This window comes from Diadema antillarum, unplaced genomic scaffold (assembly GCF_040938485.1).
Source record: "Diadema antillarum isolate AM-2024a unplaced genomic scaffold, OU_Dant_1.0 scf00000035, whole genome shotgun sequence".
In the NCBI taxonomy this organism is placed as follows: domain Eukaryota; kingdom Metazoa; phylum Echinodermata; class Echinoidea; order Diadematoida; family Diadematidae; genus Diadema; species Diadema antillarum.
Window position 1 is genome coordinate 125,761 of NW_027270924.1, and position 22,489 is coordinate 148,249.

At 39.3% G+C, this 22,489-nt stretch overlaps 2 protein-coding genes across 2 annotated transcripts in view; both read left to right on the forward strand.

The window, feature by feature from the left end:
* Nucleotides 1–21,460, forward strand: part of LOC139744085 (syntaxin-6-like) — a 32,715-nt gene extending 11,255 nt beyond the window's left edge. Inside the window, exons 3-7 of the mRNA XM_071654546.1 lie at nt 10,312–10,469; nt 12,663–12,773; nt 15,696–15,802; nt 19,980–20,074; nt 21,108–21,460. Coding sequence (XP_071510647.1) covers nt 10,312–10,469; nt 12,663–12,773; nt 15,696–15,802; nt 19,980–20,074; nt 21,108–21,187 — 551 coding nt within the window. The 3' untranslated portion in view covers nt 21,188–21,460. The remainder of the gene's footprint in view (nt 1–10,311; nt 10,470–12,662; nt 12,774–15,695; nt 15,803–19,979; nt 20,075–21,107) is intronic.
* LOC139744075 (uncharacterized) lies at nt 321–5,146 on the forward strand. Its single transcript, XM_071654536.1, has one exon. It carries the CDS (start codon nt 587–589, stop codon nt 1,835–1,837), a length of 1,251 nt encoding a protein of 416 aa, XP_071510637.1. The 5' UTR covers nt 321–586; the 3' UTR covers nt 1,838–5,146.
* Nucleotides 21,461–22,489: the final 1,029 nt, after the last annotated feature.

Below are 22,489 nucleotides of genomic sequence, written 5' to 3' on the forward strand. Positions count from 1 at the left end.
AGGTATAGTCATGATCAATCAGATGATTTATATGTGAAGCCCAGTTGCTGGCGATTATGACCTTGCCAATTAGTCGTTCAAACTGATCGTAAATTAAAAGTATAATCCCGTAAGCCTAGCCAGAAAATTTCACTGTGCAGCAATTTGTGTTTGCACAGTGGGTGAGTAACACATTCCAATACTGGTCCAGATAACAAGAATGCAGTTTGATACCGCCCTAGTTAATTAAAGTCCTCTTTTTTTTATGATTCCATAATACAACATCTATATAAAGGTAGACAGTAAATGATTCATTTTACTTCTGGAGTCTCCGAAAGAGACTACATTGAGAGACCCGCTTTGCGCACGCGCAGTCATATCGCTTTTCTACGCACGAGTATTCGAACGTAGTTCCCTTATCGCAGTCGAAAATTCTGATCTTTTATCGCATTTTCGCGGTACTAACGGTTCTAGAAACCAGCAGTTAGTGGAATTAGATTCCGCAATCTTCCTATATCGTACAACGAATATTCGGTGCTTAGCAAGGCGGCAAGCACAACCTTTTCTAGCGGCCTCATTCCACGAAAGTCACGCGGTGGCTACGGTGATGGAGGCACAACAGCTCAAAGAACAGCTGCATCATCCGGCTAAGCCCGGCGCAGTGGGAAGCATCAACGTTGTTTGCGAAGAACGTTCCCCTCCGACAGACAAAAAAGTCAAGCCAAAAAAGAAACTAGTTAAGTCGGACACGGTTTCCGGTACTAACATGGCGGGTAAAGTGCCGCAAGCGAAGCAGGGCCCAAAGACGGCCGAAAAATCCTCGGATGTCGAGGACAGACTATCGAGACTGGAAAGTCTTCTGAGTAAAGTGGTCGACGCGCTGCCCAGTGTAAACTCCACGCCGCCGAAACCGGCATCGCGCCATTTTGTGGCGTACGATGAGGCGCACAGCGCCGGACAGTGTGAAATTCCTATGGAAACTGATTTTCAACAGTGCGGGGAGCCGCACGTGCGTGACACGGGCGAAGCCAACAGAGAAGAAGGCGATTTTGCGTCAGACGCGGCAGACGTGCAAGAAATTCCCGTTCTCGCAGCAAAATTTGCCAAGCCGGGTGATACAGGACTACCGGTAGACGAGGACTTAGCCAGCTCTACTACTTACCTCATAAGCCACCCGCTAGAAGAAAAAGTGTTGGAAGAGACGGCATCTAAGTATCCAGCCCCAAGCAACTGTGTTTACCTCGCTACACCGAAGGTGAACGGCCCGATCTGGGATAACCTACCGCAACACACACGCAGTAGAGATGCCAAGTTACAGCGTGTGCAGAAGTCGCTGACGAAGGGCCTGAGCGCGCTAATACAGTCCTTCCCATCACCTCGGCTGACTGACACACAGCAGGACGCATTGGCGTTGCTGTGCAATGCCAATTTTGAACTCAATTCGTTGAGGAAAGAGCTTATCAAGCCGGACATGGCAGCCACTTACTCTCATCTTTGCAAACCTTCCACTCCCGTCACTAAATTCCTATTCGGAGATGAATTGGGAAAGAGAATGAAAGATCTCAAAGAGGAGCAGAAAGCTGCATCAGGAGTGATGAGAAACCCAATTTCGCGGCCACAGTCTAGCACGTACCACCCGTACAGGGGAGCTGCTTTCTCCAAGCGACAATACAGAAGTGCTGGCTGGACTGCAAGTTCAGCTGCCTCAACACACAGACCAACAGCCGGCGGTAGTAGCAGGCCTTTTTTAGGTCAGCGCCCACAGTGGGGTCACAGCAAGCAGCCACCACCCCGCACAGCGAGCCGCCCCCCACAACAGGCTCCACAGCACAGGCCTCCAATGCAGCGCAAGAAATAACTACCAGCATACCCAAAGAGGTAGGTAGTTTCGATTCACATCATCATCATACCTGCTTTCCCCAATGTATTTGTACGTGTGTGCAATGTATTCCAAAGAAAGCTCCAGTGGCAGTCGGAGGTCGAGTGAGGCTTTTTTACAGGCGATGGTGCCAAATCACAGCTGATCCATTTATTTTGGCAGCAATCAGGGGTTACAAAATTGAATTTGGAGAAGCATGTATGCCCCCTAGGAGGGATAAGCCCTTCATTCAATACAAACCAAACCAGCACAATTCAGCTTGTATTGACAGAGAGATCGCAAGCTTACTGACTAAGAATGTTATCGAAGAATGTGGTCATGAAGAAGGAGAATTTCTCTCAAACATTTTCACACGACCCAAGAAAAATGGGGGTGTACGACTAATACTTGATTTGACAGATTTGAACAAGTGTGTGAGCGTACAACACTTCAAAATGGATAACATTCATACAGCTGCCCTTTTAATCTCCCCAGGAGATTTCCTAGCCTCAGTCGACCTCCGAGATGCTTACTACTCCATCCCAATTGACACTGAACACAGAAAATTCTTGAAATTTCCATGGCAAGGGAAATTTTACAGGTTCAAAGTCCTACCAAATGGGCTCAGCACAGCGCCCAGACTTTTCACCAAGCTCATGAAACCTGTTTTCGCTACACTGAGAGAAATGGGGCACATAGTACTAGGCTACCTTGATGATACTCTCATTATCGGTGAGTCAGTAGAACAAGCAAAGGAGGCTGTACGTGCAACCACAAATCTCCTGTCTGAACTAGGTTTCGTAGTCCACGAGGAGAAATCTATGCTAGAACCCCAACAAGAGCTCACTTTCCTAGGGTTTAAGCTGCACACTGGTGATATGACTATCTCCCTGCCAGAAGAGAAAATGCAGGACATTATCACAGTCTGTTCAGACTTGCTTGACAATACTAGACCCACAATCAGGCAGGTGTCACATGTTATCGGGAAGATAATAGCTACTTTCCCTGGAGTCCAACATGGCCCTCTTTTCTACAGATGCCTAGAACGTGACAAAATTGCCGCCCTTAAAGCTAACAAAGGCCATTTTGACAGACCTATGAAGCTGTCATTAGAAGGGAAAGAAGAGCTCAAATGGTGGTTTAATCATGTCTTTGAGGAGTGTGCACCAATTAAGCGTAACAGACCTACACTTGAGCTGCGTACAGACGCTAGTGGGCTTGGTTGGGGAGCCACAAATCTGTCCATTGAAACGGGAGGCAGATGGAACGATCTTGAAATGGAAAGAGCTAGAAAGAATGATATCAATTACCTGGAAACATTGGCAGCCGGGTTTGGACTGAAGTCCTTTTGCTCTTCTTTACATGATGTTCATGTCCTCCTTAGGTCAGACAACACAACAGCAGTTGCTTATTTGAATAACATGGGGGGTATTAAGTCCAAGGACTGTGACAGTGCAGCTAGAGACATCTGGAGGTGGTGCATGGAACGTAATATTTGGGTTACTGCAGCACACCTTCCAGGGAGTGAGAACACTGAGGCAGACAGCAGGTCTAGAAAGTTCAGTGACCGAAATGAATGGATGCTTAACAAGCAAGCCTTTAACAAACTAGTTTCAGTTTTTGGGCTTCCAGACATTGATCTCTTTGCGTCCAGACTAAACAACCAACTTGAGAGATATGTCACTTGGTTGCCAGATCCAAATGCAGAAGCCGTAGATGCATTTACGTTGGATTGGGGAGAATTCAAATTCTATGCCTTTCCCCCATTCTGTCTCATCCCAAGATGTCTTCAAAAAATTAGGACAGATAGAGCTGAAGGCATAATGGTAGTGCCAAATTGGCCCACACAGGCATGGTTTCCTAAGCTGAAAAGGATGTTAAAGGGTGAAGCAGTGCTAATTACAAGGAGTAGGAACCTATTAACGCAACCTGTAACGCATGAACCACATCCCTTGTATGATCGAATTGATCTTCTCTGTTGCAGGTTATGCGGCAGCCCTTCGAAAGGACAGGACTAAAGAAGGAAATTGTGGACATTTTGGCCGCTTCTTGGAGAGCCTCTACCCAGAAGCAATATTGTGTGTACATAAAGAAGTGGAAAGACTTTTGCAAGAGTAAGAAGAAAAGCCATCTTCACTCTAGTGTTCAGTTTGTTTTAGAATTTCTTAGTGAGCTTTTTCATGTAGGAGGTCTTGGATACAATGCACTCAACACAGCAAGAAGTGCGCTCGCATCATTCCTAGTTCTTGAGGATGGTGCCTCTACAGTTGGGAACAACATTTTGATATCAAGATTTATGAAGGGAGTTTTCCATCTCCGAACCCCAAGACCTCGCTATGTAGATACTTGGGATGTAAATATTGTGTTTTGTTATCTCAGAAAGCTGTCACCGGCAAATGCACTGAGCCTACGAGATCTCACCAAAAAACTATGCATGCTCATGGCTCTCATCTCAACACAGCGAGCACAGTCGTTGCAGCTCCTGAATTTGGACAACATGATACTCAAGGGATCATCAGTTACATTTCATTTCAGCGAGTTACTGAAACAAAATAGACCGGGAAACGCTGGCTACACACTGAGCATGAGAGCCTACCCTCCAGATCGTCGATTGTGCGTTGTCAACTACATCAAAGCCTACATACGGAGGACTGAGGAAATTCGAGGTCAAGAGCGTCGGCTCTTTATTAGTTTTCGCAGACCCCATGCAAAAGTTACGTCACAAACCATCTCCAGGTGGATCAAAGATGTTATGACAGCGGCAGGAATCGACACTTCAAAATATAAGGCTCACTCAACAAGAGCAGCTGCGACGTCAGCTGCACACAGAGCAGACTTACCAGTTTCGTTTATCCTTGAGAAGGCAGGCTGGACGAATGAAAAGACTTTCAGAAAGTTCTACAGCAAACCCTTGCTCGATGATGGGAGCAAGTGTCTCACAACTGCTCTACTAAAGAAATGACCAGACGAGGTAAACAATTTACCCTTTTTGGTAAATGACAATTCATAGTCATTTCTGTTATCTTTCTTACAAATATGGCTGCTGGGCTTCAAAATCTCAATGTAGTCTCTTTCGGAGACTCCAGAAGTAAAATAGAAAGATTAAATGAGAACTTACCTGTTTGAAATTTGATCTTTATTTTACGAGGGAGTTGTAGGAAGAGAATACATTCCCTCCTCTCCCTCCCAAAGTTTCTAACTTGAAGCTAAGTTCTCCATAATCTTTCAGATATCCAGCAGCCACATTTGATGCTTCGAAAAATGACTGCGCGTGCGCAAAGCGGGTCTCTCAATGTATTCTCTTCCTACAACTCCCTCGTAAAATAAAGATCAAATTTCAAACAGGTAAGTTCTCATTTAATCTTTCTATTTTATATCATGATGAAATATTCCATGTCAGTGTATGGTGTTGGATGGGAAATGGAACGAGGAAAATAGAATTTTTGTGAGTAGGAAAATCAGGGGGCTACATGTAGTTATATTTCAGGTGATCCAAAAATGTCTAGATAGGAGGGTAAAATGATATAAAAATTAATTGCTTGGAATATGAGTACACCTAAGCAATTAAAGGACAAGTTCACCTTCATAAACATAAGGATTGAGAGAATGTAGCAATATTAGAAGAACACATCATCGAAAGTTTGAGGAAAATCGGACAATCCGTTCAAAAGTTATGAATTTTTGAAGTTTTTCTGCAGTAACCGCTGGATGAGAAGACTACTGCAGTGTATGAATAACTTAGATGTCACATGCGTACAACAATATAAGGAAAATATAAAGAGAATTTACAAAATTTAATCTTTTGAAAAAAGTACACATTCCCTTGACTCGTTACCGATATATGTTATGGGTAATATTATTCCCCCTGCCCTTAGAAAGAGGCAAGTCAAGTGCTCTTGTATTATGTGAAAAAAGTGAAAATATGTTGAATTTTCTTTACATTTTCTTTATACTGTTGTACGCATATGACTCATAAGCTATAGTAGTCTCCTCATCCAGCGGTGCCAACACAAAAATGTTAAAAATTCATAACTTTTGCATCAAATGTCCAATTTTCCTCAAACTTTCACTGATGTGTTCTACCAATATTGCTGCATTCTCTCAATCCTTATGTTTATGAAGGTGAACTTGTCCTTTAAGGATAAAAGTATTTAGTCAGATACAGATTGTTGAGCATAGAACAATAAAAATATCCTACCAATGAGTTATTTGCAACCCTTGGATAGAAGGACAGCTGCAGGCATGAAATGTAGACAGGAGAGAGATTAAGTTCATATGTTTGGCAGTATGGCTAAATCATAGTGCTTTTGTGGGGATAAATATTAATCGCAAATAAAGAACAACCGTCTCAGTGTCCATACAATTAGTGTTCTATTTGGAGGTGAAGGATGTAGCATTTTGAAAGTCAGTGCCCATTCACAAATATCCTCTTTTTTATGGGATTGTATGATTTGGATCCACATTGCATGTCTTGCAACAAACAGTATCTTTCTGGATATGTAGGACTCGGGAGACTATTATTGAAACTGAAATGGCTAATTTTCTTCTTTAGTTTAAAAAAAAATTGATTGAATGAAGTAGAAAGCAGTTTGATTTATGCACAGACACAATTTCATCTTTGCCCACCATACATTTGTACATGGCAAGACTCTGTGTGTGTGTGTTTGCTCATTCACTGGTGAGTACGACCGAAACACAGATCTCAATTTTGGATGGTTTCACTAATCAGGACTGGTTTCAAATAAAATAGATTTAGCCTTGGAGAGAAATGATTGTGCCCGAAATTAAAAATGTGCGGAGTTGAAAACACGATATGAGTTTCTCCGGCTTTTCGATGTACTGCATATGAGAAGACGACAAAAGCCATAGTTGCCTGTCTATGCAAGAATGTGCATGGTTCTGCATAAACTCTGTTTCACAGTTAATTGCTCTTCTGGTGGAATACAATGCGTTGCCCATCTTTTTAATAATGACCGTCGCATACGTCATGGAAGTGTTGCAAAAATTAAGGGTACCCATAAGATGTATTGTACGTATGTGGCTGACATCAGTGTTTGAGAATGTGTCATGTATTTCGTGAGCTGTGAAGCTGTGCACACAGTGTTTGAAGATAACATATTATTCTATCATATATCAACCCACATGACAGGAAACGAATGGGGGAAAAAATGAATTTGCACAGTAGCAGCTGTTGAATTGGGGCTCTGATAAACAGGAACTCTATTTAATGGCACAATATCATGGCAGCATTTCCAAGGCATGTTATTTCATTTTTTGTTTTATCACATAAAAAGGAACAGCAAAGGTTAGAATGAGATGCTCTCTGTTTTTTTCTTTTTAATCATATGCTGGTGAGAAGCGAAGCCTAAATACAATGTACATCTTCATAAAGGAAGATTTAATAGAAATGCAAGGAAAAAAAAAAAAAGGTGTTTAACAGCAGTTTTGTGGGAATAGAAACAACAACATAGTTGTATGAAAGAGTACCAACACTCAAGAGGAGCTGAATATTGATTGCTTGGCCATCTAATGTGTAGTTAAGTTCACTGGCACGCTTATCCCAGCTTTGCCCCTTCATGAAATATGCTGTTATGCACATTTGATAGTGCATATCAATCCCTGATGCAAGTTTATTAAACATAATACGCTGTCAACACTGATGGTAAAGCTTGTCTTTAAAGTGCGTGCTATGCGGGTAATTTACACAGTCCAATCTCGTCAGTGACATTAAAGTGTGTTCAGGTTGATGCTGTGGATGTATAGGTCCATGTATTGAAATTTATGTGGAGTACTGATAACTCAATTTTTTAACCTCCATCCCATTTTATAATTCTTTCAGTCCCATTTGAGACATGTCGGTCTGTATAGCATGTCAATAAGATTTTTTAGCTCATTGGTGCTGGGGGGGGGGGGATTAAATTGGAATGAAACCCAAAATGCATATGTGGATAAACACATCAGGAAAATCAGACAATCCGTTCAAAAGTTACGCCAGTATGAAGTGTCAAATTTTTGTTGCAGCCATCGCTGGATGAGAAGACTGCTACAGTTGGTAACGTAATGTCACAGAGTATTGTAGTGTTCTCATCCAGCAATGGCTGCACCAAAACTAGAAATTCATAATTTTTGAACAGATTATCGATATCCCTCAAACTTTGTTGATACAGTTATGTGTTATCTGGCTCAGTGAGTAGAGCGGCTGCCCTCACAATCAGGAGGTCGTGGGTTCAAACCCCGGCCGCGTCATACCAAAAGACGTTAAAAGATGGGAGTTGCTGCTACCTTGTTTCCGTTCAACAGTTGAAAAGGTTAGAGCAACGTCGATCTGGCGCTGCTCAGTGGCTGCCGGGCCCACGATCAATTGGGCAATATGAATTTCCATTCTTGGACAATAAAATTTGGAGTTTGTTTGTAGTTTGTATGTTCTACTAATACTGCTGCTTTTGGTCAATTCACTCATAAAATTTCATTTTCTAGCTGCATACTGTAATGTACCATGCAAATAGGAAATTTGTGATACTGTAAGAGTAGGAATGTGTGATGGTTATACAGTGCACTCTCTTGAAGAGACCATATGGATACTTTGGGGTTCTGTAGTCTGAAAGGAAGGGAGGTAGCGATGCTTCACTGGGGGTCCTTTCTAAAACATTCGCTGTGGTTAAAAGGATTGTCTGTTTTGGAGCTTGGATGTGAGTTTCTTTCAGTGAAATATGGGTTATTTGAATAGTTAACTTGAACAATATTTTTTGGGTTTGTTTGTTGTTGTTGTTATTGTGGGGTGTTTTTTTTTTTTTTTTTGGGGGGGGGGGGGGGGGGGGAGGGGGAGGACCGCTAGGCATTGATAGGTATTAGAGTGATAACTTTAAAACTTGCCCTCAATGACTGTTTTATAAAAGTTGAAACATGCAGCTGGAGCAACCGGGAAGGGGGGGGGGGATGAAAAACTATAACAGTTGCTGTAAAGATTTATTTGTTGTTGTGTGGGGTTTGTTTTCTACTCATAAGGCTGGCAACTTAAATGTGAAGATGTGACATGCTGTAATGTAGCTTGCTAATATTAAAAAAAAAAGAACTATAGATTTAATTGCAACTTTGAAGAAATGGATTATAAACATCAAAATACTTGGTCTATTTTCTTGAACCAATATGTGCACTGTACCAGAATATTTGGGTGCTTTCCCAGCTTTCCGCTTCAACAGAAACTAAAGCATGGGCAGGGGAGAGGTAGGGAAGCAGCCTCCAGTAGTATAGGAATCACAATTTGGGCAGATGGCGGAAGTTATTTGAGCAGGGAGCTAAGGCCATAGCAAGAAGCAGTCCAGAACATCCTTGACAGAATGCAAGATGTTCTTTTCTCTTTTATGCAGACTATTGACTTCCCGAGGAAAACATGTAATGCTTTGATTTGTTTACTTTTGGTTTGGCTGTTTCAATGTCACCTCCGGGGGAAACAAAATGCGACAACTGCTTTGTACATACATATCATGAAAGATGATGTAACTATGCTACAGACTTGGGTAGGAACAGGAAAATCCCCAATGTGAACGAAGAATGATATGAATATGCAGCAAAGAAGCATCCCAAATTGAATGTTCTGTCAATTGTTAAATGGATCAAGTTGAAGTGAGTAGTATAGGGGCTTACATGCGTGTGGTGGTTTTTTTATTTCCCTGTTTCTGTGATTATTTGTTTGAGTGATGGGTATTTGTTGGCTGTCGTCTATGTTTAAGCTAAAATTCATGCATTCTACATGCCCATTGCAGTAGACTTATAATCAACATTAAAGGGAACCCAAACCCAAAGAGCAATGTGGATTGAGTGAAAACAGCATTATTAGTAGAACACATCAGTGAAGGTTTGAGGAAAATCGGACAATCTATGCAAAAGTTATGATTTTTTAAAGTTTTGGTGTTGGAACCACTGGATGAGGAGAATACTAGAGGTTATGATGTATGTGTAGACAACAATATAAAGAAAATAAAGAGAAAATTCCACAGAAATTCATTTTTCATGAAAATTACACATTCCATCAACTTGATGCTGACATATGTTAAGGGTAATAATTATTCCCCCTGCTTTTTGAAAGTGGTTAGTCAAGTGCTCTTTCATAATGCTAGAAAAGTGAATTTTTGTGGAATTTTATTTAGATTTTCTTTATATTGTTGTCCACTCATACGTCATAACCTCTAGTAGTCTCCTCATCCAGCAGTTCCAACACAAAAACTTTAAAAATTCATTAACTTTTGCATAGATTGTCCGATTTTCCTCAAACTTTCACTGATGTGTTTTACTAATATTGCTGCTTTCACTCAATCCAACATTGCTCTTTGGGTTTGGGTTCCCTTTAAACTAGGTGTTTTTATGAAACGAACTGTTCAATGTTCTCTATAGTCTGCAGTCAGAGCTGTGCTAGAGAGCACAGTGATATCATATCATTGTAATCCTATGCATCCTTAACCCTCTGTTATCTCCACGCATTGTCGAAGCAAACCCACGCAAGTTCAAGATCGAGCCCCATGAGCTAGATGGGAGGAAACTCTTCGTGAAAAGGACCAAGGACAGGGTGCAGGAAATGAAAGACCACATGAGCAGTCCCGGGACCAGGTCCCGAGAGGACAAAAAGACCAGACAGGTACATATTGTATTCAGCAGCGCTGAATTTTAGTACCATCCATACAGGAAGTTGCCTTATCCACAACCCTGCCATAGCTATACCAGGGCTCGATATTTACAGTGGCCCAGGACCACTACGGTATATACAATACAGGAATTTGTATCTTATTCAATTTTCTAGATTCTTCTTTCAAGTTATGCAGATAATTTCAACTCATTGTTTATATACCTCTTGTGAATCTTTAATTGGAAACCTTTGTCTGGCCCAGCTTGCATGCATTAGTTTTTGCCAAGGACATGGGAGGAAAAACTTTATGGTTGTAAAGGATAATTTTGGGTTTTCAGTTTATTTGTAGAGTTTGAAAACATTACAAAATCCCCATATTGATCAAGTGGGATAGTAACACACTTTATGGACATTATACTCTATTTTAGTAGTCCTCCATGAAAAAGCCTGGATAAATATTCATCAGGCAACAAGGTAAACTTAGTGAGTGAAACTTTTTTAATGCCTCCGCCACGAAGTGGTGCCGGAGGCATTATGTTTTCGGGTTGTCCGTACGTCCGTACATACGTACGTCCGCTTTCGTTTACGCGATAACTTGAGTAATATTGACTGGAATTTTACCAAACTTGGTCCAAGTATAAAGTATGATGGGGCAATTATTTGATAAGTTTTAGGGTGAAATCGGCCAAAGGTCAAAGGTCAAGGTCAAATCATGAAATTGTATCCATTTTCGCGATAACGCAAGACTGGATAGAGCAAATTTCACCAAACTTTGTCTGAGGATGATGTATGATAGGACAATTACTTGATTAGTTTTTTAGTGAAATCGGACAGAGGTCAAAGGTCAAAGTTCAAGGACAAATCCTAAAATTTATCTGTTTACGTGATAACTCAAAACTGGATGAAGCAGCTTTCACCAAACTCGGTCCAAGGATGATGTATGATGGGACAATTAGTTGAGGAAATTTTAGTGACATTGGCAAGAGGTCAAAGGTCAAGGTCAAATGCTAAAAATGTTGCTATTTTCGCCATATCTATGCAATGCCCGAAGGTATTTTCTTGAAACTTGGTGTAGACATGTACTACTGCGTAAAGATTCTCCAGAGAGAGTTTCATGTCATAAGGTCAAAGGTCTAAAGGTCAAAGGTTAGATGGAAATGTTGCAATATTACTTTTCTCGCAAATGGTTCAATGTATCTTTATGGAACTTGGTACATACGCATGAACTGACTGGCAGGGATTATCTAGGGAATTTAGGGGTCATGGGTCAATAGTCAGGGGTCAAAGGTCAAGGTCAACTCCTCAAAATTTTACTATTTCCCTCATATACTAGTATATGCAATGCTTGCATTATTAGTTTTAAAACTTATATATACATGCATTACCTAATGGAGATTCTCCGGGAAATTTCCTGCCAGAAGGTCAAAGGTCAAAGGTTAAGGGTTAAAGGCCAGGTTTCAATGCCCCCCCCCAAAAAAAAAAAAAAAAAAAAAAAAAAAAATATATATATATATATATATATATATATATATTGTACTGTAATTACACTCTTTCTTCATACTTTGGAAATTACTCAATGCATAAACTTATAAAAGGGTCCATCAGAATTCAAGTAAAAATTCTCAATTCCCCAAATATGTGTACCTGCACTCTTAGACAATTATAGCAAACCCAGTTCAAGGAAAATGAACATTCTGACAAACCTGTCATTTCAATATTTTGCCAGTTATGTGAAACTGTCATCACACATTGTGAAGACATTGTACTATACACCTATTGGGAGACTCATGCATTATGGCGGAGGCATCAGTCGCCATACCTGTAGCGACATTTCTAGTTTTATTTTACATTGCAATATACTGAAAATATTTCCATATATTGCGATTACTGTAAACGTGGAAATTTTCGCAGCGTGGAAATTTTTGCGCATTTCGCACAACCACAAACTAGCGTAAAAATAAAAGCACATGAATATTTTTGCCTGCCATGTGTTCCAGTGGTTGATTCTTGATTCTGTGGAATTAAAAAACACACGAAACTCTTCTTTACCCGACTGAGCGCGAAAATATCCACTTTTACAGTACAACTTTGTACCTTCCTCTCTGTCTCTTTCTCTCTGTCTGTCTTTCTATTGTTCTATCTCTTGGTCTCTTTATCTCTCTATCTGTATATCTCTTTATTCTCTCTCTTTCTCTCTAATTGCAGAGCCTTCTATCAAATGGACCGGGTCGGCCGAAGCACAAATACAGCAGGCTGGAACAGGAGGCTGAGGATGACAACCAGAGATTCATCAATGACAACTCCCAGCAGCAACAGGTTGGTTTTCTTCCAGTTACCTCTTCTGGGCGAAGAAGAAAATAAAAACTTCACTCTACGTTAAAATTGACTGAAGTCAATCTGAGTAGAACAATAGGACACATACACACACAAAAATAAAGTTACCGTAGATGAGGAATATCAATTTTGAATATCAGCAAGAAATTAAAAATATGCCATAATTTTGTAAACTGCATCTTGTCCACGTACTTCACTACTGTTACCTTTGACATGTCAATTCTCAGTGAAGCTGAAATACATCTGACATTAAACTTGCTTGCTGTCGCATTAGGAAAAAAAAGAGAACGCTGAAAAGGTTTTACTTTTAGAGTAACAGTGAACTAAAACATTGAGTCAAAATTGCAATGTTATGAAATGTTAATGTTTTGTGTAATTTAATGAGACATATTGCTTTTGGGAGTGCAATCACATTTACATGTTCGAATGTCTCTGAAGTCTCTCATTGGCATGACACACAAATCTTTTGTCCAAAAAGAAAAAAAAAAAGAAAGAGAGAGAAAGAGAGCCATATACATCAAGCATTCTAGACTTTTAATGATGTTTACAAAAGCTTTTATAGATTCTTAGAAAGTGCTCTCAAATTATGTAGTGTACAAAAGTTACCATGCTCCTTGCATTATGTTTGTCACCATATGGTGAGCAGGCAGCAAACATTCTCTTCATGTTTTGATCCAAGGATTTAGATAGCATATATGTATGTTCATGTAGTTTTGCTTCTTGTAATTCAGGATAAGGCACCTTTAAGTGGATCCAGTGATCATTGCAGTTTTTGTTTCCATTTTGCCTGCTGAATAGAGCATACTTCTCAGCTCACAAGAACTTCTATCATTCTAGAATAGATCTGATTCTTAAAACAAAATGTTATATCATCTATTGCCATGGATGATGACCTACCCCCCCCCCCCAAAAAAAAAAAAAAAAACCAAAACATTCTTTAGTAAGTAATAACAAAACTAGCTGTGTGCGATTTTCAGTGTAAATAGACAGATGCAATATGTGACCAGACAGAGAAGAGCAAATGATTCTGAGATTGTTTTATGACAGCTGTTTTTAAAGACAAGATCTCTCATCTTGATCAGAAATTGTTATCCCATGACTAAACGGCACAATGATGACACTTGCATAGATGCAAATCTGAAATCAAGGATGATCGTAATCTTCTATACTGTGAATGACAAGCTGCGTTTTTGTAGATGCATGGATATTGATGTTTTTCCGATCAGCTTGATTGAAGCACAAGCCTCTACCGGCAATCATTTTGTTTTCAATGTTGACAAATTTTGTGTGGGCAGGAAGCCAGAGAGTGCAACATCCTGTGTATTGTTCTTTGCACATGGTTTTTCAAACTATTGTGCTCTTGCAATTCTCAGTGGTTATTTAGTCTTGCATTTGTTCAGATTCATGCTCTCTCTCCTATGGCCAGGACTCACTAAGGTGGTACAATTGAAACCATGGTTTAAATCATGGACAAAGACCATCCGCTTTTGTGGGGTGCCAAGTGTCGCAGGGCCTATTTCGTTATGAAATCAGTCATTTCATTGACGAAATGACCATTTCGTTAACGAAATGATAATTTCGTCGACGTAATGTTAACATTTCGTCAACGAAATGACTGATTTCGTAACGAAATAGGTCATGTGACACTTGGCGCCCCATACAAAACTACAGTCTTTGTTTTCAATTGTCAATGGTTTCAATTGCACCACCTTTGTGAATTCGGGCCATTGAGTTGTGTGTAAATAATTTATTGTTGCAGTGGTGGTGATGGTGCATTAGAATAGATCTCTAGAATCTCAGCTGTTATTATTGTTACAGAAAACTTAGTGTAGTCCATATGTGATGGTATTTTTCACTTGAAATGCCTGTCAGGGAAAAAAAGGATGAAGTGTGAGAATACATGTCAGGATCATTTTCTTTTGTCTGTATTCATTTATTTACTCATTACTTACTGACCGGAGATTAACGTATAGTGCATTATTTATGACAAAATCTAGACCGCCGCCTCTTCTCTGTGTGTGTCATAATTTTTACATGTATGGCGACCTTTCATATTGTGATCAATGTAGCATGACATGCCGTTGAGTATCAGTCTCAAAGTCGGGGTAGTCTAGTACCAGTCACTATAGTGTGCATGCTTCGGGAGATATATGGCAATACCAGATGATTAACTTCAATATTGATTTTTTTTTTTCACCCCACATTTACATAGACCTTTGATGTCATAGCTTAAGGCCCTTCTTATTCGTCAAGGATAGCAATCTTGATGTAATGATGTCATTGCTATTCAGTGTGAGAACACTAGTGTCTTAGGATGTTCATCCTTGCCCTTTAAAAAAACAGAAGAAAAAAAATGTGTTTGCAAATGAACCTGATTCCTATGATTCTGACAATGACTTTAATTGAAATACTTTTTATCATAGATGTTGATTTAACTCTGATGTTTTGATGATTTTATGGTTTTAAGAACTTTGGAGTGACATTGAATATGATTTGACGTAAAATATACTATACACGGAAAGCAAGAAATATTCGCGGCATGAAATTTTTGCAAACTGCCATTGGCATCCAATGCATAATAGTTGGACAAGAACTTTCATGTCCATTTAATTTCATGAATTTGGCTCTCGCAAAATTCACGAATTGTAATGCACGCAAAAATTTCTAGTTTACAGTAGTGAAATTGGGCAAATATGATAGAGTGATTCTGTTTTCTAGATTTCTCTGTACTTATTCTACATAAAATGGTACAAGTGGAAAAAGGATAACAACATACCATTAGGTTAAGAGGCTCTGGTATACAGATCACAAGTTGCCAGAGACTAGCTCAGCATGTATTGTTAGAATGGTGGAACCCAACTGTTTAATCGCTGCTCGTTTTAACATACGTTGACTCCACTGCAGATCATAATGGAAGCCCAGGACGACCAGATAGACAGAGTGGCAGACAGCGTGGGAATTCTCAAGAACATGAGCCACACGATAGGAAAAGAGCTGGACGAACAGGCAGTGTAAGTACGCCAGGGTTACGGCAGAGTCGATGCAAAGCTCACTCCCTTTCAGACGTTCTCAGATTCCAAAAACTCTCCTTTAACAGACGACACTTGATTTGTAATCGAAACAAACCTCTCAAGCTTTATATGAAACTTCCTGTCAGGTTTTAGTTTTTTATACCTCCGCCACGAAGTGGTGCCGGAGGCATTATGTTTTCGGGTTGTCCGTCCGTCCGTCCTTCCGTCCGTCCGTCCGTCCGTCCGTCCTTCCGTCCGTCCGTAATGAATTTTGTGGACAAGGTAACTATCAAAACCTGTTGAGGTATCCTAATGAAACTTGGCATGTATGTGTATTAGGGAGTGAAGTTGTGCCTATCAACTTTTGGGTGCACATGCTCAAGGTCAAAGGTCAAAAGGTCAAGGTCAAATACATAAAATTTCACTATTTCCACCATATCTATTGAATGCCTGAAGATATTTTCTTGAAACTTAGTGTATACATGTATTACCCAATTAAGATTCTCTGGTGAAAGTTTGGGTCATGAGGTCAAAGGTCAAAGGTCAAAAGGTCAGGGTCAAATACATCAAATTTCACTATTTCCACCATATCTATTGAATGCCTGAAGATATTTTCTTGAAACTTAGTGTATACATGTATTACCCAATTAAGATTCTCTATTGAAAGTTTGGGTCATGAAGTCAAAGGTCAAAGGTCAAAAGGTCAGGGTCAAATACATAAAATTTCACTATTTCCACCATATCTATTGAATACCTGAAGATATTTTCTTGAAACTTAGTGTATACATGTATTACCCAATTAAGATTCTCTGGTAAAAGTTTGGGTCATGAGGTCAAAGGTCAAAGGTCAAAAGGTCAAGTAAGAATATTAAAACTTTTTTTTTTCTCCGTACCTTGGAAAATTGTTCAAGGTATCTTTATGGAATATAGTATATACATGTACTGACTGGAAGTGATTATCTAGAGAATGTAGAGTTCATGGGGTCAAAGGTCAGGGGTCAAAGGTCAAGTGCAACACTTCAAAATTTTACTATTTCCTTCATATTTATGCAATGCCAGCAGGGTTATTTTTTTTTTACACTTGGTGTATGCATGTGTAACCTAATAGAAATTCTCTGGAAGTTTTTTTTTTCCTTCTTTTTTGCCTCAAAGGTCAAAAGGTCAAAGATCAAGTGAAAGTGCTGAACTAACTTTATCCTCCATATCTCGGAAGTGGCTCAAGTTATCTTGAAACTTAGTACATATTATGTATGTTCTACCTGAAAGTGATTATCTTATGAATTTTAGGGTGAAGGGCCAGATGAAAATGGTAACAATTTACTATTCAATTCAGAAATTGCACTTTTTCTCCACACCTGTACCTTGAAAATTACTCAATGCCTAAATGTATGAATGGGTCAAAGTCAAGTTAAAGTCCTTAAATCCCTAGATACATGTTCTCCTATTCATCCAATTAAACCTAGGTCAAGGAAGGTGAACATTCAACACATTTGTGACAAACTTGTCATTTCAATATTTTGCCAATTTTGTGAAAATGTAATCACACATTGTCCACATGTACTATCTAGACCTATTGGGAAAATCATGCATTATGGCGGAGGCATACCAGTCGCCAGAGCGACATTTCTAGTTGATTTTGTTTTGCAGGGAAGTGAGAAGATATGTTTTTTTTTCATATTTCCGTTTAGGTTCTCGGCGTATGCGTGATAGCAATGTGACGTTAGGGGATTTCTGGCATGCGGCTATGATGTCGCAAGATGACCGTGAATTGAATGTTACTATGTAATTCCCAAGACGTCTCGTCATTGTAATGCTACCAGGAGTAGATTCAATTTAGGGACTTCTCATTAAAGATCTAGGAGCGTATGTGTTGAATTCCACCCCTTTTTTCTTTTTTCTTTTTTCTTTTTTTCATAGAGCCCCAGCATTTTACTACAGAAATTCTCGGGTGTAGAATACATGATGAAATTGGTTAAGAAGAACTTTTATCATTTTTTTTAATTATTTCATCAAGAAAGGAAAGCAATATACTGTATGGATTACAATGCTCCATGAAGGAAATATTCCATATAACCAGGGAGGTGCACTTCCCTGGATATAACAGTATCCAGTGTATTTAGTCTCACAATTCTCTCTGTTGTCCTTGAATGTTGACAAAGCTCTTATTGTGTTGACTGCAGAATATTGGGAACACAGCAATATTTTTAGTAACTGTTTATGCAATTATGCAATTGTCTATAAGTACTTTAAAATGCCCAGGCAGGAAATTATGCTCCGGGTCATCAAACTTTTTGTAGCATGGTGATGTGTTCATTACAGAGCAGTTTATTTTCAGACCTGCACAAATCAAATAACAGCTGATGGGTCAGAGTTGAAGGTTCAAGGGATCAGAGGTTATTAAAAGTCTAGTGTTTTCACTTACAAAATGGGCTTAAAAGAGATGTGTATTTAAAATCAAATATTCATTAAATGCATATTAAAGGGCAAATACACTCACTTCATGATGAGCCAATTGTGAGACCAAGCAGTTTAAGTGAATACACAGGAAGTATTGAGGAATTATATCGTTGTTTGAAGAAAGGTGTGAAATGTAATACGGTCAAACCTGCCTTAGCGGCCACCTGTCTATAGCGACCACCTGTCTATAGCGGCCACTGAACAATCCCCCCAAGAGAAAAGCCCTGTTAAAGACCCTGTGTACAGCGGCCACTTGTCTAACGCAGTCAGCGGCCACAAATTTTGCTTCCCACAGTAGATTTTAACCTGTCTAAAGCAGCCAAAAACCCAATGGAGCCATAGCCGAGCCGATAATTCAATATGTTTTTCTGCTTTGTAGCCGTGCGGGCAACGTTCAGTGATCGCCACCGCTGCATTCATCCCTCATTCAGTCATAATAACGCACTAGTGTTAAGCTTTCTTCAAGATAGTACACATACTACTGTGCAATAATCATTTCATATACAATGGCATGGTTTAATGCATGAAACACACGTGTGCATACGTACACACAGACATGTACATGTAAGGATACAACGATGATACGTGTTGGTATGTAAACAATGCACACAAAGTTGGATTACCTGTCTATAGCGGCCACCTGTCTATAACGGCCACTTTTTCCGTCTCCCTTGGGTGGCCGCTATAGACAGGTTTAATAGTCAAATTGGGCTGATTGAAAGCTTCTGGTTTAATGTAATGTAAATCATGAAAGGTTTCTGTGCTTTGCTGAATGTCTCTTTTGTATACAGACAAACAAATCTGGTTTTTGCTGTGTTTGTTGCATTTGGGTTTGTTAGGTTTTATTTGTTTGTTGTTGTTTTTAGGGGGGCAAAACAGGACCAAACATTATATTGTGTGGCGCTTTGTTATTGCTAAGTCAGACTCTTCTAAAAGAGTCTGAGTTTCATTAAAAGAGAATTGAACCCAGCTATACATGTATGTGGATTGAGTGAATGCAGCAATATTAGGAGAATATATCTACATGTACATCAGTAAAGTGAGAGGAAAATCAGACAATTTGAGTTTTTGAAGTTTCTGTGCTGCCATTGCTGAACAAGAAGACTGCAACGTTTGGTGACGTTAACATGGACAATTATACAAAAAAAAAAGTGCCAAAACTTATGTATGACATGAAATGTATAACTTTTATGATTCTCAAACTTCACTGATGAGTTCTACTAATATTGCTGCATTCACTCAATCCATGTATACATTTGGGTTTCATTCCCCTTTAAAGGGATGGTATAGTGTTGGTTGAGATGAGGCTTCAAGTTTCCAACTTTTTTTTGTGAGATAATGAGAAACCCCTTAAGAAATATGAAAGGACATATAATTCTAAGGGGAATTCAAAGTTTATTTGATGAAAATCAGTTTTGAAATGGCTGAGATGTCCAAAACAAAGCAATCCTAATAAATGGTGGGACCCACCTTTTGTTAGGATCCCTTTGTTTTACTCTGTTTTTGGATATCTCAGCCATTTCAAAAACAATTTTCATCAAATAAACTTTGAATTCCTCTCAGAATGATATAGTCTTTGACATTTCATGTCTGGTTTCCAAGTATTTTGAGAAAAAAAAATTAAAAGCTGAGTCCTCACCTCAACCAATACTATATCATCCCTTTAAGTATGCAGCAATAAGAAGGCTGACCAATGTCTCTCCACTCCCACTCTTTACAGAATGCTGGATGACTTTTCAACTGAGATGGAAAATACGGAGTCGCGGCTAGACTCAGTGATGAAGAAGATGGCCAAAGTCACAAGAATGTCCAACGGTAAGAAGTACTCCATGCTGATTTAATCCATGTAGTCCCACAAACCCACTTTTCTGTGGTTTGATGTTTAACCATTTTATCATATATAATCCCTACTATTCAGTAGTCACTTATTCATATCTGCTTCATAAGCTAGACTTATGAAAGAAAAAGTAAAGTTTAATTTTAACCCTGTGTATTAAAGTCAGTTATGAATTTTATTAGGGTTCCAGAATTTCCAAAAGCCTCTTAGTGCGCTAAAGATATGATTGATTCTTAGTTTGGCAACACATTTTCAAAAATTAGGGTTCCTGTTTTTCTCTTAAATGGGAAATTGTTGTAACTTTCCTTCAATTTTTTCACAGTTATGATTTACAGCATAACTTATTTATTCTCTTTCCAACGCAAGATATACAGTAAAGTTCAGAGTTGCCAATTTGATGATGACTAGGAGGTAATTTCTGCAACACTATTCCCCCAGACTTGAAGAGTTAACAGCAAAGTTTAGATAATAGGGATCAGATCAGGACTCATGTGATGTATAATGTAACAATTGCTGTTTGAATGTATGATGTTAAGGAGAGGAAATGAATTCATAAGCAAAATTATTACATGCATTTCCTTATTAAAGAAAAATTAAATTATTCAAACATTACTGAAAGCTTGAAAGTATCAAATCAATATGTTATTCGGTTGGCCAGTCAAAATCAGCCATTAGTTTCGAATAAAAACTCTCCCAAAGAACGTGGTAAAATACTTATACTTATTACTTAAGTAATATAGCTCTTTCTGCATCAATAACATGATTTCATGTTTGTACTGTGGATGTCAGGAGAGAAATTTTATTCTACACTAAATTTTCAAATTATGAAATTTTCAAATTAGGTATGTAAATCTATACTCATGATATAAATCTGTAATGTCAGGTGTGATGAAATAACAAGGGATTTGGTGTGAAATTACATTTACATCGTCGCAATATAACATTCCAGTTGAAATATAAAGAGAGTGACTTTAGACGAACGGTTTTAACATTTTTCATCCTCTCCATCAGACAAGCGTCAGTGGATGGCCATCGCCGTGCTACTGGTTGTCATGGTGATTGTCATCATCCTCTTCTTCATCCCGATATGACGCCCATCTGGTGTGCACCATCTCCAGCATTTTATCGAACTCCGTCTCTCCGATCATTTGGACAACCGCGCATTTGTACGCTCTGAACAATGAGTCATCGTGGACCAGCCAGCTGCTTCCTAGCCGCGTGCATATCCAACGGTTTGCAAAAAGAAATGACGACTTCAACAACAGCCGGGATAGTCAACTCTCAGTTGTCAGCCGCATGTCAAATAAGAACATTGTATGCAACTTGGATTTTCATTTTGCAACTTTCCAATCTTCATTTGGAAAAGAAAAAAAGACAAGAAAATTGTGACCATGCATATACGACTCAACAGTGATGGCAAATTTACAGCGTTGCAAGACAATCACCGTTTGCGTTCTGTTGTGAGCTGCTCGTCGTGGATGCTGATGTTTGATATTCTCGTCATGTGTCAAGAAGTTGGCATTGCTGTCCCTCCGTTGTTGAACATGTGTAGAACCGTGAAAGTGAGTCGACCTCAACAACTCACGCAGATGGTTAAAAAGGCTGCTAGGTAGTTTGCATATACAGTGTCAACAGAGATGTATGTATCCCTGACTTTTGTCATAGGTGACGTACTCGTGTAGCTTGGAAATGTGCAGTTTGAAACATTATGCGACAAAAAGTACTAGTTGAATTTTTTTTTTTTTATATGTATACATGCTGTCTGTTATAACTAGTATTTTGCATGCTAATACTGAAATGCAAGCTTGATGAGATGAAGTGGGTGACGTTAGCAGGGTTTTGAAGCCCCTTGGGGAAAGAGATTATTCCTTGGCTTGCTCTAGTGTCCTGCGAGTGTAGATGGCCGACATAGACAGAGGATTGGTTGGTGACGTGTGACAAGTGCAGACGGACATGGCCAGTATGAGAATCATGTCTCTTGCAAGAGATAGTTACCCTTGAGGAAAAGACATAAAGTAAACCTCCAAGAGTTTGATTTGATTTTCTGCGTTTTCAAAGAGAGTTATCGGCTGACGAATCCTGACCCTATTCCAGTAGAGATGAAGCTAAACGGGCATAAAACCAGTGGAAGAGTTCGGGAATGGAGAGGGGCAAATGTAGAATGTAGAAAGGTGGGAATGTATAGAAAGGTGTTCATTTGATTGATATGTTTACACACTGTGATATCTTCTCAAATACCGAGGTGTAAATGGTACAATCATTCAGCATGTCATTTCAAGTTAGTGATGTTTTTAATGAACTAGTTAAGGGTGCAATTGAAATCTACCAATGCTCTTGTGTGTCACAGACACTTGCGGGTGGGAAGCTTGAATTCTGTCTTATGAAGGCATACT